Raw genomic sequence first — 19,435 nt, 5'->3', positions numbered from 1 at the left:
TGCCCCTGCAGCTCCCTTCTGTGTGTCTCCATTAATATACTAACGCTATTCGATTTAGCACATTAAGCACGGCTTTGCTTTTGCTTGTGCCAGCCTGTAGTGATAGTGAGGATCCTCACTTCAAACAAGTTATAATATTCAGGAGCAAGGAAGGAAGATACTAGCCATCGGAGACAAGTTGTAATTGTTGTAGAAGGCTTCCTTGGGGAACTAGCCTACATACATCAAGAGATGTTGCTGTTTCCTTGGGAGAAAGCTCTCTTTGTGTAGCAGAGAGATGTCTGATAACAAAGAGCTTCTTTTTATGTTATTCGTTTGACTGGCTCGATTCTGTTGTAGTGCTTTACAGTGTACTGCTTTGCATCATCAAATCTAATTCATCCTTTTTTTTTTTTATACAGATCTTAACAGAACAAGTCTGCACGCAAGTTGTTCACAAACCTCATCCTGAGCCAGATTCTACAGTAAAAATCCAAAATCCAAGTAAGAAGGGTTTTGGCTTCCTAATATAACTGCACCAGGTGTAGGATAACTAAGTAAAGTGCTGTTGACCTTTTAGCCATTTTCATTTTTATTTAGCACTAAACGTGATATTTACTTTTACTTTACTCTTTCTTCATTTTTTATTTTTTTTACTTCTACAAGTGATCTTGAAGGTGGTTGCAACGCTTTTGAAAAACTCCACTCCTAGTGCGGAACTCATGGAAGTCAGACGCCTGTTTCTCTCCGATATGATTAAACTTTTCAGCAATAGCCGGGAGAACCGAAGGTAGGAGGCAGTCCACGCTCCAGAATGCACTTCTAATTGAAGGAAGTGCTGCACGATTGCATGGAGTGATACATGTACCAAAATGTTGTTCTACAAAATGTAAGTCATTGAATGTGAAACAATTAAAAATTGAGGCTAAGTTTAAAACTTCACTCTAAGTCCCAGCTATAAATAGGTTGTAACAGTGGTGTAATCTATTTATTGAGGAGTGTTAACATTCAGGGTGATTCAATATAAAATAGATATTGGGCTGCTACATATTCTCTTCCTTCAGAGTATTGTAGCTATGGAAAACGTTTGTTTTGTGATCTGCAAAATGAAAAGCAAAAAAGCTGTCCCTTAATAGTAAATATACTAAAGACCTTACCGCAAATAGAACATTCATTGAGCTTTCACTTAAAAAGATTTTGTGAATGTCAATTAGAAGACACATTTAGAATTTGGACATTTCAGTGGCTGGCCATGACTTATTGGAAATTGTAGATTGGCCCTTCCATCTAGAATTTCAAAGTTAACCTATTGCGCCTTCCTAGGTGGACATAGTGCATTTTCCTGATTAGGAAATAAGCACAAACCAGGTAGTAGAAGCAGCACCAAAGCCTCGAGGCATGGGCTAGGTATGTGCTGCACTGACATTCCATTACATTTACATTTTGGTAAACTATTGTCTGGGCTATAGCATATAGCATCTGGGTGTCTGAAAGTTGGTCTTTTAACAGTGATTTGTATTATATAGTCTCACTTCTTTCTCTGTGTTGTTAATTTAGCCATCAATTTACAGGTATTAGCCACCAGTGTAGTGTCCCTTTGAACGTCCTAGCGGCAAACAATTCCTGAAAGCCTGATAAAGACAAGAGAGCCCTCCAGATCTCATTGAGCAGTCTAAAAGATTTGCTCACTAGAAAGTGTTCTCCATCTTGTGTAGACTTAGCTGAAAAGAAACTGGAAATGGACTTAACAACATGTTGCAAACAACACGGACGTTTAGCATGCAAGCGTAACCACGCTTGCCTGAACAACGTATGGCTTTGTCTGTACCTTAACCACGCATGTGCCAAGCTACGTCTATGCGTGGTTAAGGCATAGAAAGGTCAGGAGGAGGGAGAAGAGAAGAGGAGGAAGAATTAGGGTAGGGTTGGTGGTGGGTAGTTTTTAGTGGGGGGTGGATTTAGGGCTTAGGGTGGGTGGGGGTATTGGGGTAGTCTAGTTTTTAGGGCCAGGGGTGGGGGGTGAGGTAGTTTTTTTTTTTTAAGGGCGGATGGGCTGTTGGAATAATTTAGTTTTTTAGGGGCGGGATGGGGGGTCGGTATAGGTTTTTTTTTTTTTTTTTTTTTTTTTAGGGCTAAGGGTGGAAGAAGGGGGTCAGGATAGTTTACTTATTAGGGGGAAGGTTTAAGGGCGGCTGGGGGTGTTGGGATAGTTTAGTTTTAGGGGCGGGGTCAGGGTAGTTTTTTTGTAGGGCCCAGGGTGGGTGGAGGTGTTGGTGTAGTTTAGTGTTATGGGGTAGGGGTGGGGGTAGCTTTTTTTTAGGGTTCAGGGTGGGTAGGGCGGTAGGGGTAGTTTAGCTATCAGGGATGGGGGTAGTTTTGGGCCTCAGGGCGGGTGGGGGGAGGTTGTGTGACAGAACCACCCATGCCGTTTCACATGCCATTTCCACATTTGACTTTACTAGGCATGCTTTTACAACTAAATTTGTTGTAAAGGCATGCGTGAAAGCGACATGGTTGTGGTTCCGACCACGTTGTTAAGGCATGCATTGTTCCTGCATGCTTGGTTCTGTCATACAACCAAACAAAACCTGGATCCTGGCATGGTCGTGAATTTATGATGCATTCTGAGGGTGACCCTTAAAATGTCACATATTACACCCTAACTTATGGGCAACTCTGCTGTAATAGTTTTTGTAGAAATTGCAGTTTATTCTTTGAACCTGAATTTGGGCTTTGGTATTGAAAGTGGAATTTGTGTGAATGAATCGCTTTGAATTTGCAATCTCTTATTTCAATTTTCTGATCCTATTAAAAATGGAATACAGACATCCCCAAATGACAAACTTACCTTTTTCCTCTAACCAATCACTTTTCATTTCCGGCATAGGAAGGTGAAGTAACCCTTTTCAAAATAATATTTCATGTGCTGGCATAGGAACTTTAAACATTATTCAGTGATTATAAGAGTTTATCACATTTATTATTTAAAATCTCTTAATTATTCCTTCTCTACATTTCAAGTGTGAGTACTTTGTTACTAAACATATATGCTGGTGTTTAAGTGAAAAGAGGTTGAAGTCAGAAACATTTGAAGGTATGGGCATAATGCACAGTTTCCCCGGGCTCCACTTTCCAAGGGGCCCTTGGTATATGATCACATTAGTGCTATTGTTTCATGGTTCCATCAAAAATTACAGCTGAGATGTGAGATTTATTTGTGATTAAGAATATCAAGTAATTAAAGCTACAGCTTCAAGATCTATGTGCATAACTTATATTCTAATATTATGTACTAGTTCCCTGAACATCCACCTAGTTGCGTTTACTGTGTCTTTTCTGTAGTGGAAGGAAGATTAGACACAGAATGACACACAAAATGTTGTACACTCCAGACAAAAAAATAAATAAACCTAAAAGCAAAAAAAACTTAGCTTGAATGCTTGCTTAAGTTTTGTGTTGGTACTATTTGGATAGCAGGCACCGGGCACCTTAAGCTTTGGGCTTTTTTGCTTGTCCCTGGTTTACGAAAGTTTATATTAGAATGTAATATCAGTTTGCATTAAGATGGCATGAAGTAGCTGAAAATGCATAATAAATTAAAAGTTGTTCCAAACAGGTGCCCCCAAAATGTCTTGCCCAGGACGTCAAAAAAAGCTTAAGATTATATTAGTTGAAATGTCATAAATATTTTTTTAAGCTTTGAATTAGAACTCTTCAAAAGGTTAACTCTGTAGGTTGACCACACTGCAGGGTTAGATTACATCCTTTGTGTCTAAAATAAACATATTTGGAAATCACTGCACTCTCTTGTCCAAGATACCACCCCCCATGAATACCTCTGTGTATGTACACAAGCACAGTTTCTCTATTTTTGTATACTCTTTCCTTTCTATCTCTGTTTTATTTCTGCTTTTATTGTTCGGCTCTGCTCCTCTTGCCTCACCATTCTTTCTCCTCGGTATTCTCTTCCTGTTGACATGCTGTAATTCATCCAGCCTTGTGCATTCTCTGAAAGCTGTGCAGTGGGGGGGGGAGAAATGGAGTTAGGGTTCTGGCTTAGGAAATCAATAGATGCCCAACTTCATCACCATTTGAAGACAATGAGCATAATGGATTTCTGAGAGACAAAGAATTGACAGAAATAAGAGTGATTTTAGGCTCCTACTCTTACTCTACCCTATAAAGGTGGGGTGTTTGAAGGTAAGGTTCCAGTTATGTTTTCTTTAGTGAGGCAATGTTATATAGCTTGCAAGTTAAATAACACTTACAAGCAAAGTGTTTTGCTTGAAAAGATGGTGTCAACTTTTATAACCTACTTTTGGTTTATCTTACAGATGGATAATATAGTAGGATTTTGTATTAAACCCAAATGTTCTTGATCCTCGGGCATAAGCTATGTCCTTAAAATTATACCAAGTTTCCCTGAAGAAGCAGGCACAGTTTTAAGGCTCTCACACACATTAAATAGCAACGATGAATGAGCTCCCTACCTCTGGTCCTGATCCAAAAAAGCACTCGGATGATGGAAAATAACGATTCCCACTGGATTCCCACTGTCGGCCAAAAATATTGTGACAGTGTGACCCAATCTTTAGCTTATCTAAATGTATTTTCTACACAAATATCCATATTTTGTGGCACATTGCAGTGTTTTTATGTTACTTTTGCTGTAGTCATTCACGGCCTTGTTCCTTATTTTTAAGCACAATGTTGATGTTTTATGGTACATTTGTGGCCTTGCTGTGACCCAAACTATGACACAGCTATCAGAAATCAGTTACAAAAATGGTGACTAGAGAAACAATGATACTGTACCATTGTGACTTCCACCACAGCTTCTCTTGCATTACTTGGGTAGAACCTATGTAGTCCAGGGCAATTCTTCATGTTCATCACAGCAAAACAGGTCCACCACTGAGTCTTTTGAATGCCTCAGTTGCCCTCAGTGTGGTGAACCACAGTATTCTAGTACCCCTACCTATGAGCTATCCAGAATTGAAGATGAATGCCCATTAGGTTGTCCTCATTTCTTAGAGAGTGAGATCAGAGGATTATTTAGCAAAGTTTTTCTGAGCTGTTTGGTAACTTGCAGTGTCACAAATTGAATTCTTGATCCACCTGTCTCCAAGTTTGTTTAACATGACTGTGATTCTGCTTCTGCACTTTATTTGAATTCACAACATAGTCAATCAGTCGTATGTGTATGACATAAAAATTTCATTTGTGAACTGACCAGTATAGCCACCTTCTTGGATTACTAGATTAGATTTAGTTGTCAGTTAACCATAGTTGGCTTTATTTAAGTGCTGGAAAACATAATACCCAAATCACAAACATTTTCCTATGAGTAAATGCCACATATTCTTGCAGTACGTCTGATTTGAATTAGTGTGAAATAAGTACTCTTGGTTTACTCTTTGAATTCAGGTGTATGCCAGAATTACTACAATAGGAATTCGCAGCAAGTATTTGTGAAAAGGGCCTATTATCTGTTGTGTTCTCGACATGAACCATGCTTAACTAACAGCCAGTAATGAGTACACTACCTAGGGTTTCTGGTAAAAAATTATTTGACACCTGGTGCTTGATGGCACTCACTGGATAAGCCCAGATATACACTGTGTTACTAAAACCTTTATGTTCCACATTACCTGTCTTGAAAACAGTATTAAGGCTGCACCTTTTCCTCTACAAGCTAATCTAGTTAGGTGCAATAGTGAACTTCTGGCCTTACTGTGATAAAGTGCCCAACTTAAAAATTCCTAAAACACACTAGAGAAAACAGATTGTAGGGGTGCTGATTAGTACTAGGTTTAAAAGAAGACTTCATATTTGACATCCCAGATGTTCACTGCCTCGGCTTCCAGTTGAAGCCAATGTACATTTGTGGTGATGCTCAGAATCTGGTTAATTTTTATGTAATCTTGACGTTTTATAAGGGATTAGAATGTGCATCTTTCAGTCCTACAGCCTTGTGAGTGACTGGAGCTGCAAGGAGGGAATAAACTCAGGTTCTGGCATCATATCTGTTTATGCGTATAACTCTTTGTCTGCCATTGGGGATCGTATTTTCACAAGAGAGAAGTCTAATATCTTGGATCTCAGGCTCTTTAATGTAAATCTATCTGCAGACTTTGGCCAGAAGATGACTGGGTAAGAGGACCGAGGCTTTGGTCTTTTTGGTCAAATTGTATGGCACACCTGTTCTGTTCCCCTCCAGGGTTTCACCATTAGAAGAGTCGGGGAGAGGATGTGGCGTTATAACCAGAGCTGCCGCCCATGGAACTGGGGCACCAGGTTCGAGCATTAGTGTTGGCTCAGCTTCCTTGTTTCTAGGCAAATCACTAGATCTCTCTGCGCCTAAAGAATTACAGTAACCTTGTGCCATGTAACTGGTGCTCATGTAAATCACTCCAATGTTTTCGGGTTGAGTTTGTGCTATGAAACTGCTGGAAAAACACCCTGAGAACACTGTATATGTGTTCTTTCTAGCTTCTTGCTTTCATGAATAGATGGCTGAACCTATTGACTTTGTCTTTTTTTTTCTTGTTATATTGGCTTTGTCAGCCCGTCTTAGTTTCAAAAGTATCTGAATGAAGTGTACTAATCTAAATGTCTCTTCCTCGTTTGTTACTTGTTGGAACACTTGACTGGGTAATATGTATAGCAGTTCACAGAAAGGACAGCATTTATTTTTGGCTGTAAATCTCCCTAAGGCACAAAGTGAGTTTCTGAAGCTAGAGTTCACTGAAATGTTTTGTGACCGACGACTAACAAACATTTTCTGTAGATAGTGATTTTGAAAAGAATAATTTGTAACCACAAATAGATGGGGTATTGATTTCACGGATGAAAAGTCGTTGGTCTTAAAAGACCCTTCATGAAAACGTAGAGGCCTAGTCTAATTCGGTGAATTGTTAAAAATGGTAAGGTTGAGTCCCATTGTCTCCCAGGAAATCCTGACACATGATGCCTTCACATAATCTTATTGCAGTAGTGTCTGTTTGTTGTGTCTTTGTGTTGAAATGATGACAGCATGGTGCTTATCACGAGTAGTGTAGCTGGAAATGAGATATTCACCACACCTAGTAAAAACTGGGCATTTCCCCACAGTTAATTCCAGCAGATTTGACCTGCCAAAATTTGCGAGGGCAAAATGAGGAGTAGGAATTACAGTAATGACACCCATAATTTTGATACGTGTAGTAAAAGGAATGACCACACTATTTGGAATTTAATGCTCCTCTTGAGATGAGGTGCCATGTCTTTTTTGTTTGCACAGTCGAAAAATGTTGCCAGGAGGGACAGTTACTAGTTTTAGAGCACTAACTCCTTCCCGTACCAGTGTTAAGCATTTGTTACATGGGTATTCTCCTCCTGCAGAAAGATAATCCTACTTTTCCACCCTCATCAGGGCCCTTTCAGGTGAGGCTTTACAGCACAGTTATCGGCAAGAGGTATTGTTACCGTTGCTTCAAAATATGCATTGAGTGGACTTTGGCTCCACCCAAAGGAGTGTTACACAAAATATCCAAAAGCATGAGGTGAGAAAATATCATTCCAGCTTTGATGAAGATCTTGCATTGTAATGCCTGGGAGACTATTTTAAATCTGAAAAATACTCAGTCATCACGCATTCAGTTATTCACCTCATACATGCATTGTACAGAAAAGTAATCATCTTTGATATTTTTTAATGCAGCTGGCGTCTTAACTACTTCTTAATTACCATCACTACACCTTTTCTACCATCACTAAGACCGCCACCATTACCAGCATCAGCATTGGAAGCACCATTTCCATTACGACCATTATCACCACCACGCCATGTGGGCATACCTATGATACCATGCTTTAGCACATACATGTCAGGCCAGTGCTTGTTTCAATGTATTGTGGTCCTGAATAGGATATATTTACCTGCAATGCATAAAGTGGAGTAGGGAATCAGCTTAAGGAGGACATGCCCTTGGTTCAATACGACCTACTGAGATATTAATTCTTTGCTTTTGGGTCTATTGGGTCTTCAGACAAAACATTAATAAATATAATGAAATAGGGATCTGTGGCATGGGCTTACATCTACAAAGAAAGAAATGGAAAAATAGAAATAATGACAATAGTTAAAAGCTTAGACAAAAGAACAAATAAAAAAGTGAACATGAGAGAAAGGTAAGAGAGCAAAAGTAAGAATGAGAGAAAAAAACGTTGGGCAAATAAGAATGGGAAAGAAAGAACAGGAGTTAAGAAGAAAAGGTGAGAAGAAGGAAAGAAACATCAAAGCAAAGCAGGATAAAAAGGAGAAAGGATCTAAGGGTGAAATAATGAACACATTGAAGGCTGAAAAGGCTCGAAGAATGAAAGGATCAAGAAGTGACAGGGTAAGTGTATGGAGGGAGGGCAAAATTGAAAGAAGGAGAGGGGACGGACGAATAGATGAGGACAGATAGCTGGATGCATTAACACACTGGTCAAAGGATGGTAAAAGGGTGATATATATATATATATATATATATGTGTGTGTGTGCGAAGTAATTAGTAGATGTCTAGATTATTAGATAGAAGGATAGTAGTATAGCTGATAGCTGGTTGGTGGATGAAAAGTGATAGGAACTCTTCTAAGGAGTGGCTGTATTGGTTCTTCGCATGCCTCATTTGATTAGAGGTATGTTTCAAGTGAGGGTGTACTAATTTTCGGCTTATATGTGGAAAGGAACATAAGGGAAGAAGTTGGCACATGCCTTAATGCACCACTGAGCATTTTCAATACAGTCAAATTTCAGATTACTACAGTTAAAACGTTGCATATGATTTAGTTTATGAGGCTTCAACAGACAGAAGTTATCTGTCAATCCAAGCATTATTGTTACATAGAGGCTCTTAGAGCAAAAGTAGGTATAACCAGAACTACCAATTTTCAGAGAAAGGGACAGAAATGTGGATCGGTGCCTAGCAAAAGAGAAAATGGTACTCAAAGGAAGTAGCTACCTAATAACTGGGAAAAACATGAGGGTTATAGGTAACACGCTATGAGCTCACATCGAAGGGTAGAACAATGTAATGGAACATATAGTGTGATATCAAATAGATTACACAAAACAGATTAATGATATGGTTCAAAGGTAATGTTAACTTTATTTTAGTAGTTTGAAGATGTCCTACTGCCAGAAGTGCCTTCCTCCTATGTCTGTGTAACTTGGCGTAAATAATAAATGTGTGCACCAAATATCTTTATAACAAAAGTGATATGGTAAGTGTAGCAAATATTGTTTTATGAGTATGTTTATGTAAAAGTGAAAGTTAGTAACATTTTGTTTTTAAAACAACAGACATGTATTTGATATTTAAAAAATTAGATTAAGAATAATATGTTTCTGGTATTCCATGAATCGATTATGCATCACAATCCATTTCTTATTTCTAAGGGCATTCCAAACCTTTCGCCCTTCTTCTAGAGTTCCATAGATTTGTTTATATATAAACATAAAGTGATCCATTAAACATAAGTTCATCCGCATGTTCAATAATCCCTCCTAACGTTATGCCATATCTACATCATAGAAAGAACTTCTCACTTTGTAGCATCTCTATTCTCAGCTCTAAACCATCATTGGTTGTTTCTCTTTCCCATCTCATATTCTGTTTCGTACCCCCTCTCTTCAATCCTCTTCCCATAACTTGTGATCCTTTCAAGTTCTTTTTTCTGTCTAGTAGTATAGTTTTAGTGTAATTTTCTGTATCTCTTTTAGTTCGACAAATAATTCAGAATTCAAAATTCAGTTCAATTATGCCTATATTAGAATTTGCACTCAACATGCACTTTATTTTTTTCACTTCAAAGGACGCACTTTAGTTCCTATAGGTGATTAAGACCCCTCAGATACGCATGTAGTTTTACATTATATGTATCCTCAAGGTGCGTAGTTGTGGAGTTATGAATAGTAAATTTATACTTCTTTAATATGCTTTTATTTTGTGCTATTTTGGTCTTCGATATTTTATCCACAATATTTTTCTATTACAATATTAATTTCCTCAATATTGATTAGTACATTCATATAGAGCACAGATACGCTTTTCGATTCTCTACAACCTTATGAATTTGGGCACAGGGAGTATTTGTATTTATGAATATCTATCTGACCCAAAGACAAAAGTAATACTTTTTTTTTTTTTTTGGTTTGTAGGTGTCTACTCCAGTGCTCGGTTTGGCAAGACTGGATGTTTTCCCTTGGCTACATCAACCCTAAAAACTCAGAAGAGCAGAAGATCACAGAGATGGTGTACAACATCTTTCGGATTCTCCTATATCATGCCATCAAGTATGAATGGGGCGGCTGGCGTGTCTGGGTTGACACGCTCTCTATCGCTCATTCGAAGGTAGCTATGGGTGTTTGTATTGATCTTTTGAAGATAGTGTGGAAGATTGAATGAAAAGCTAGAGTGCAAGATTGAATGAATGGATGTGTAGTACGCGTTATATGCAATGTCTTGTCACAACAGAATCCTGTGTAATTCAATGTCATGTGTTAAATTTTTGGGTTTCATTGCCAGACCCTGCTGAAAACCTTTATTTCTGCACAAATTACTGCATGTATTATCCACGTGCCCTGCATTTCCTCCATATAAATTCTGGCTAGTTTAGTGGACTGTAAAAGTTAAACAAAAAAACTGAAGGTGCAGTAACTTGGTACCACCTATTTTTCCATAACAGCAGGTAAACCCCCTCCAAAGGGTGAATCATGGTTCCGTCATGACCCGCATTGAGGATGGGATTTACTCACAGCTGAGTCCAGTAGTAACGAGAGGCAACTGGCAAATTAAAATTTAATTTAGAAGTTGAACACAAAGTCTGAATATGACGGTTTGCGGTTAAATCGAAAAATAGGCCAGAAGGAAGCATCCATCGATAGCACCATTGCAAAAAAATATTATTACGTAAAGATTTGGTTTCTATTTTTTTAGCCAGTTTTTCTTTAACCTGTCTGAAAAATCCCATTTAGCAACCGCCTCACGTTTCTCTTGTTGTGTCTGCATGAAAATTATCCAAATGTCAGTAATTTTTCTAAGTTCTAGGTTCTGGTAGGTTCATACGAGTGATACGTATTTTGCACTCTTTTGCTCTTCAGCATGCGCCATTCAAAATGTAGCAGTGATAGTTTATATTATTTCAATATGTAACTATCGAAATGCAAAATTGCTAAATTTTCATTCCATCAGTATTGAAATGATTTCAATGTAACAGTATTTGATTGCACTTAAAACATAATAGTCATAATCGTTTTGTGCTGTCTTGTGGAAGAGACAAAGGGTCAAATAAAAGAAGACTGTGAATTGGCACTATCCTAGAAATGGATAGATTCAAGTTTCACCAGCGGTTTAGATCTAGATTGTAATGCTACGTCATTCACATTATAAGGTGTTCACTGTTTTTTTTTTTGTTGCCAATTTTATCCCTTTCTTCTATTTGCTCTCCCTTGTTTTCTGTGCCTACACCGTGGTTTATGCCACCGCACCATTGAGAAAAGATCTCCGGCAAAGAGCCCCCCCTTGTGGGGTGCCCATCAGACATTGCAGCGCCAGTTTGACGAGGAGCAGACCCGATGATGAAGCATGACATCCATTGGATGTGTGAGGGCTCTTGCTTCAAACAATAGGACTGCCCTTTGTCCTTTTCTCTTCTTTTTTTCTATCTTGGAACAGTGTAATTTTGCTTATTAGTGTCAGTATAGGGAGGCAATACACTGGACCATTAATTCTCCCCATCCCTCATTTGCAATGTGGGTGACTTACCTATGCCACAGGCAGTGATTTGTGAGCATGGCACCCTGAGAGGGGTGCCATGTCGACTTTGTCTTTTTCGCCTCACCAGCACACACAAGCAGCAAGGCAGTGTGCATGTGCTTGGTGAGGGGCCCCCTAGGGTGGCATAATACATGCTACAGCCCTTAGAGACCTTCCCTGGCCACAGGGCCCTTGGTACCTTTTACAAGGGACTTAACTGTGTGCCAGGGCTGTGCCAATTGTGGAAACAAAGGTACAGTTTTAGGGACAGAACACTGGGGCTGGGGCCATGTTAGCAGGGTGCCAGCCCACTTTCAATCAAAGTTGGCATCAACACTAGGCAAAAAGTGGGGGGTAACCATGCCAGCAGTGTCACTTTCCACCAGTTGGGTTTTAAGAACAAGAGAGTGCAGTGCGTTTGGTCATGAAACAATTATTAACTCCCTAAGAAGTTTCAGATGTACTAAGTCAGTGGGATTTTACCAACATACATCACTTAATCAGCAAAACATTAAAAAAATGTTTATTAACACAAACAGTTACTATACACACAACTACTGTGGAAAGGAGAAAACATAAAGAACCTCTTGCAAAGGTGACACCTATTGGCTTTGCCAGTGCTTGTTAGACTTGGCATGCCTAGTGATTCTCGGCAAATAATTTAATCTTCCCCTTTCTGAAAAATGTGACCTAGTGTAGTGTAACTTAACTGGTTTTCATATCTTCTGGTCCAACAAACTGCAAAAAATACAAATAAATAAAAAATAAATTAGAAATTGACACTGATCCCTACCAAGCTCTGTGTTCATGTGTTTCAATGTAAATGAAGCTCAACAATGTTTGTCATGGGAATGTTTACAAGAAGACATAAGCTAATAAAAGTCATTGATTCTGTGCTGATAGATTTCACTTGTTTTAATTCATGTTGCATGGTAAATGTGCCCCAGTTTCCCAGAAGTCTTCCCTTTTCCCACGTGTATTTTTTTAGTTTTTTATTTCATTCGATATAATACATAGTACGTATAGCACATAATACAACTGAATCCCGCTAGGTTTTTGGTAAGTTCAGGGTGTGGATGGGTGTTGATGACTTAGCACGTTTGAGAGCTCTGGAGTTGAGACTGAAAGCAGTGGCGAGTTTCTGATACCTGTCACTGTGTCATAAAGGTGTACTGAGTACGTGATCATTCAATCCTTGCCTTCTTTGTTGAGCGTACACAACGATGGTCACATGCGTGCAAAATGTAATTGCGATTCTGTGAGTGGAGGAGGTATACATCTGTGGAAATATGGACAGTGTCAACGGAAAAGGAAACGCTGTGTGTATGTGAAAAACGGGGTGGTGCTGTGCAGATGTGCAGTGCATGCAGAGTACATGCAGAATGAGAAAGTGAAAAGACGGATGGAGAGAAAAAAGCCAGAGTGGCGTGCAGTTGGAGGTACTGCAGAAGGATGTGCGGAGAGAAGGGAGCACGCAACTATTACGAGAATGAGATTACAGAGGAAATTACTGTGTACTGAGGAATATGAGTTGTCACTCATTTATCGGCTACAGAATAAAAATCCTTACTAACAAATACTGGTAAAGCCAGTAGTTCTGCCTTGTTTCATGTGTATGTATTCATTGTTGTGTGACGTATCTGACTGCATTAACAAAAACAGCAGAAGGCAAGTGCACGTAATTCTAATTTGCTTGTTTTAGGCTATGCCAATAACTAGATAGGCCTGCTCTTTAGAAGGGGTTCTTTTTGCTTTAGTGGCACGATCCTTTGAGACACTCCTAGCCCACCGCTTTGATCTCACTTAAACCACTGTCCCCAGGAACCCATTGTTTTGTATCTACAACGACTCGTTCTTTGCATGAGAATATGCAGCTCTTGGGCATGGGTTCCATGCAGTGCTCAAACGCTGCCCTTTTTGATGGTGTTTTAATGGGATAAGGTTTACATCATTTAGTTTAGTTTAGTCTCAAGGATTTGTAAAGCACATGGCTACCTGAAGGCCTCCCAGTGCTGTTGAAGATTACTGTGTAAGAGGAACAGACCTAAACAGGAAACAATACAGTTTTCAGTTTTCTATGAAAGAAGATTCTGACATGTCATGACGAAGTTCCAAGGGCAGGGAGTTCCAGATCTTATCTGCTCTACAGGCGAAGGATCTACCCCCATCTAACTTTCTTAGCACGAAAGGAGTTAATTAAAGAACCTGAAGAAGATCTGAGTATTCACCGGGAGTATAGGGAGTGATCATTCATCTGAGGAAGACTGGACCCTTGTTTCGAAGGGCTCGGTGAATAAAACACATACCTTTAAAAATAATGCATTGTTCAATCAGAAGCCAATGGAGGGAAGCCAAGGCTGGAGTGGCAGATGAATGTCTGGGGGTGTCTGTGAATTTGCGGGCAGCAGCGTTCTGCACCCCCTGAAGTCTCTTTAGAACATGCGATAGAGAGCTCAGGAGCAGTACGTTCCCATAATCTAGACGTGAAAGTATCAGAGCCTGAGTAAGAAGTCTTTTTGCTGAAAATTGAAGTAATTTAAAGATTTTCCTAAGGGTTCTTAGAAAACCGAAACAGGTAGCTGCCAGTTTGTTAGAATTGCATTCCATTGTAAGGTGTGGGTCTAGCCAAAAGCCCAAGCTTTTTATGGAATCTTTAGGCGGAGGTAGTTCCTTAGGCAAGTTCACTGCTAAGGATGGGGACCTAAGTAAGAAGGATTCACGACGATCAAAAACTTCTGTTTTCCCATCGTTGAGCTTAAGCTTGCTCTCTATCATCCATCTGGCGATATCTGAGAGACAGGAAAATAAGATAGCCTGTTCTTGGGTATTCTTAGCAGAGAAGGAGTAGACCAACTGCGTATCATCCGCATAAGATACTAGAGATAGTCCATGTGGCTCAATAATTCTTGCCAGGGGGACATATAAATGTTAAAAAGAGTAGGGCTCAGAGAGGAGCCCTGTGGCACTCCACAACTGAGTGGCAGAGATTTAGAAAAAAAAGATCGATCTAGGACTTGAAAGGTCCTGTCCTTCAGGAAGTCAGAGAGACACTCGAATGGGGTCCCTGAAAAACCCATCCGAGAGATTCTCTGAAGGAGAATATTATGATCTACAGTATCGAATGCAGCACTCAGATCCAAAAGGATAATTGCTGCATAGCCACCTGAATCCAAGCATTGATGGGTGTCCTTGGTAACCGCCAACAGGGCAGATTCCGTGCTATGCAAAGGTCTGAAGCCCATATGAGTGTGATGTAGACGATTGTAATCCTCGAGAAAGCCTGAAATTTGTTAACATGTTTTTCCAATTATTTTAGATTTTATCAGCAGAAGGGCAATTGGTCTATAATTGCTCAATAACCTAGGATCAAGCCTAGGCTTTTTTAATAAAGGTTTGATGACTGCATGTTTCCAGTTTTGTGGAAGCTGACCAGAGGTGAGAGAATTATTGAGTATCCTAGTTAGAACAGGCACAATAACGTCTACGCCGAGGATTAATATAGACAGTGGGGCTGGATCAAGAGGAGAGCCTGATTTTATAGTGCTTAGGAGACCGAGAGCTAGGTTTCGCATTGCATGTGCTATTTAGGACTATACCAGATACATGTGATTACACTATAACTTTGCAGATGTGATCATGTAAACAACATATTAACAATAAGTGTGGCCTATATTAGATGTTTTTGAAATAAGGTATAATAACGCTAAAACCCAAATTTAACTTAACGGTTGTATGATGGAACCACGCATGCCTGAACAACGAAGTCGGAACAACGACCGCGTTGTTTCCATGCATGCCTTTACAACGATTTTTCGTTGTAAAGGCATTACTAATAAAGGCATGTGTGGGAACGGCATGCATGGCTGTTGCATGCCACCCCCCCACCCTAAAAACAGAAGTACCCTGAACCCCCTACCCTTTAAAAACTACACTGACGTCCAACCCCCAAAAATAAAACAACCCAACCCCTAAAAACAAAATTAACCCACCCCCTCACCCCTAAAGACCGAAGTACCCCACCCCCACCTTTAAAAACTACCCAGATACCTCCCACCCACCCTGAGCCCTAACACCGACCCCAACCCCCAAAAATAAAACTACCCAACCCCTAAAAACAAAATTCCCTCGACCCCCCACCCCTGCCCCTAAAAACCCCACCCCATCTGCCCTGAATACAAAATTACCCCGACTCCCCCGCCCTTAAAAACCTGACCTTCCCACCCACCCTAAATACAAAATTACCCCACCCCACCCCTAAGAATCCACCCTCCCTAAATACAAAATTACCCTGACCCTCCACTCCTAATAACTCGCCCCCACCCACCCTAAATACAAAATTACCCCAACCTCACCCCTAAAAACCCACCCCTCACCGGCCCTGAATACAAAATGACTCCAACCCCCATCCCCTGCCCTTAAAAACCCGATCCCCCCTGCCCTTAAAAACCCGACCCCCCCACCCGCCCTAAATACAAAATTACCCGCACCCCCAAAAACCCGCCCACCCTAAATACAAAATTCCCCCAACCCCCACTTCCACTCCTAAAACCAGACCCCCCACCCGCCCTAAATACAAAATTACCCTGACCTTCATCCCTAAAAACCCGCACCCCCTACCGCCCTAAAAACATAATTACCCCAACCCTCCCCAAATACAAAATTATCCTGACCCCCGCCCCTAAAAACGCGACCCCCCACCACCCTAAATACAAAATGACCCCGACCCCCACCGTGCCCCTAAAAACAAAATAACCCAACCACATCCTAAAAACCATAGTACCGACCCGCCCACACACCCACCCCTTAAAAGGAAATAACCTAACCACCCCAACCCCTTCACCTCCCATCCCTCACCCCTAACCCCTAAAAACTACCCCCAACCTGCCTCAGCCCCACTTACCTGACTGCGTCCTCTCCCGATGGATCTTCCTTTTTCTCTGTCTTAACCACCCATGTGGGTTATTCAGCACATACATGGTTAAGGCAGAGAAAAAGGCCTGCGTTGTTCAGGCAAGAGTCGTAGCTGATTATCCTAATGTGCAATTAGATGCAAGGCCAGACTCTCTAATGTATGCCTCTTAGAGTCATTCCTATCTGGAAGATGTGTGGGTGCAGGTTTTCTGCATGTGTTCCTAGTCACCTACACACTGCCCGGCGTGAAGGAGACAGTCTGGGCTGGCCTTGTAAATAGTTTACAGCCTGTTTGAGTCACTCTCTTACCCAGGAATGCTAAAGCAGCAGGCAGGTAGCAGGTGGTTTGCGCCTGATACTTATGATTTGTTGTTTTTATGAACTATGTATGGAAGGGACCGGCTCCCATCAATGGGTTCCTGTCTTTGCTAAGTTCACCTTTCAGCGGTTAACTGGGCCTTCTGTTTGAACACAACAGCAGTTATTCTTCCAGACCTCTGTGCATTATGTGACACATCTCATACATCATCTTTATCCAACACTTCCTCCTGACCAGAAGTTGTGGCCCGACACCACGATAGATCATCTTCTTCGTCTCAGGACACACTAAAAATGTCAGCCTAGCCCCCCTACTTGTCCAGGCCTTCCAAACGATCTGTGGTATCCCACAAGGCTCCTCCGTGGGTCCCTGTTCAATATCTACTTGCCCAGCTTTCCAGCATTACCTGTTCCCGTGGATTCTGTATCATCATTTACGCGAACAAGACTCAGATTGTCCTCTCCCTGTGATAAGAAACATCGACCACCCAAGCCATCTTCGTCAGATGCATGACCCCAGAGGTAGACTGAATGAAAAGGAACACCTAGAACTCAACAGTGAAAAAAGAGAGGTGTTCCTCTTCAGTAAAGAGACATCTCTCAGGTCAATGGGTTGGGGGCCCACCGCACCCAACACATCCAGGAACCTGGATATTGTGATCAGCAGCAGTATGGCCATGGTGAATCAAGTCAAAACTATTCCTTCCACCTGCTTACACACCCTCAAGCTATTCGGAAAAATCTTCAGATGGCACACTGGGCAGCTGCAGAACCATCAAGCAAGCCCTCGTCACCAGCAAGCTTGACTACGGGAACGCTCTCTATGTTGGCATCATTGCTCAACTCACCGAAAGCCTCCAAACTGTACACAATGCAGCCACAAGACATACACTCAATAGCCCACATCCACCTATGCTTCCTAATGCCTCAAAGGCCTCCACTGTCTTCCATTCCACAAATGGCCCATTTTCAAACTCCTCACACACACCTACAAAGCACTGCACAATGAAAACCCAGCATACCTCAACAACCATATTTCCACACCCTGGCAAGTAATCTCCATTTGGCCAGCGTACTCCTTGCTTGCATCACATGCTTCTCCTGGGGCAGAGCCAGATGTTGAGCATTCTCCTACCTTATCCCAAATCCTGGAATGAAAGACATAAGAGCTGCCAGCTCCAACCTTGAATTCAAAAGAAACTAAAATAACTGGCTCTTCTGATGGGCCACAGACAGGCCAGTTCACCTTGTTCAGAGGTGCCAGGATACATTCTCTGGTGATATGTATGCCCTACAAATAGAAATAACACAACACCTTTACAGCTTTTTGAAATAGCAGTTTTTGGTAAAGCAGCCTGCTTTATGGCTCAAATGTACCTAATGATTAGAATGATTGCGAAGTAAACACATTTGCTTGCCTACATCCTGCAGGGTTCAGGAAATGCAAATAACTCATCCTTCCCATGACAACAAGCAGCTTTAAACTAGGAGTAGTGTGTGCTAGCTAATAACTTTCTTTAAGTATTCCCAGGTCTAGTCCGAGACGCAATCTACGTAGACTACCTTGGATGCTCACAGAAATCTGGGACAAATAAGTTCCCTCATTATAGAAGAAAGTTATTGTAATAAAGTTGCCATTGTGTCTTGACTAGCTCTACTGTTCCTCCACAGCAGTTGCCACTTGTCTTCATCTCTGTTTTGTGGCACAAGTGGAGTATCCCGTCTCTCCACTGGCTTGATTTTCCCATACAGGCAGTTATGGTTTGTTTTAGCTGCACAGATCATTAGCAACACCATTTTCTAATTCTGGAGTGCAAAGGGTAGGCTTGCAGATTACCTACACCCAGAATTATATGTTTTGGGAGCCCATGGGGTTGGACCTGAAAAATATTATCTGTAGTGTCCAGGAGGCATCCCAGAGAAAATGGACCAAGGTACTGTATGTGACACAACCTCTCAAGTATATCCATGGCTGCATTTGTCCTAGTCTCAAATGTTATCAGATGTGAGGTTGCCCCTATGAGTCTACTTTATATACTGCTTCCAGTGTGATAGCTTGTACGAACTCTGGTATGTACCTGCCTCCAGTACCCCTCAGGCATTTTTCTACTTGCTCCTTTTCATACCTCCTCTGTCCAGGAGTTACCATAGTTGTGCCATCTTGTGAGTAGCATCTTACAGAAATCTGAAAACAGTTTCTTGTTGTTTCCATGCAGTAGCACTCTGTTCAAATTTAGTAATGTGACTCCTGGCCAGAAGCATAATGGAGGGAGTCAAAGCCTAATACCAAACCTGGGTATAGCAGAATGCTCTGCCTCTCGATATCATTGGAAGCGGATGTCCGTGACAGGCTAGAGTTGTGGGCCAATGAACATGTCTCCAAGTCTCTTGTGCCTTATTTGACTTCAGATGTTTAAACTCCAGTCCGTAAGAGCAAGGGTGA

The 19,435-nt window shown here is 41.0% G+C and overlaps 1 protein-coding gene across 4 annotated transcripts in view; it reads left to right on the top strand.

Moving 5' to 3' along the window:
• Window positions 1–19,435, top strand: part of NBEA (neurobeachin) — a 1,608,295-nt gene that overhangs the window by 468,790 nt on the left and 1,120,070 nt on the right. For all 4 annotated transcript variants that reach the window (XM_069205539.1, XM_069205537.1, XM_069205538.1 and 1 more), the window contains exons 19-21: window positions 402–483; window positions 646–769; window positions 10,167–10,359. In XM_069205539.1, the coding sequence (XP_069061640.1) occupies window positions 402–483; window positions 646–769; window positions 10,167–10,359 (399 nt within the window). The remainder of the gene's footprint in view (window positions 1–401; window positions 484–645; window positions 770–10,166; window positions 10,360–19,435) is intronic.

Source organism: Pleurodeles waltl, chromosome 8 (assembly GCF_031143425.1).
Source record: "Pleurodeles waltl isolate 20211129_DDA chromosome 8, aPleWal1.hap1.20221129, whole genome shotgun sequence".
NCBI classification, from domain to species: domain Eukaryota; kingdom Metazoa; phylum Chordata; class Amphibia; order Caudata; family Salamandridae; genus Pleurodeles; species Pleurodeles waltl.
Note: the sequence above shows the minus strand (reverse complement) of the source record. Positions and strands in the feature narration are given on the sequence as shown.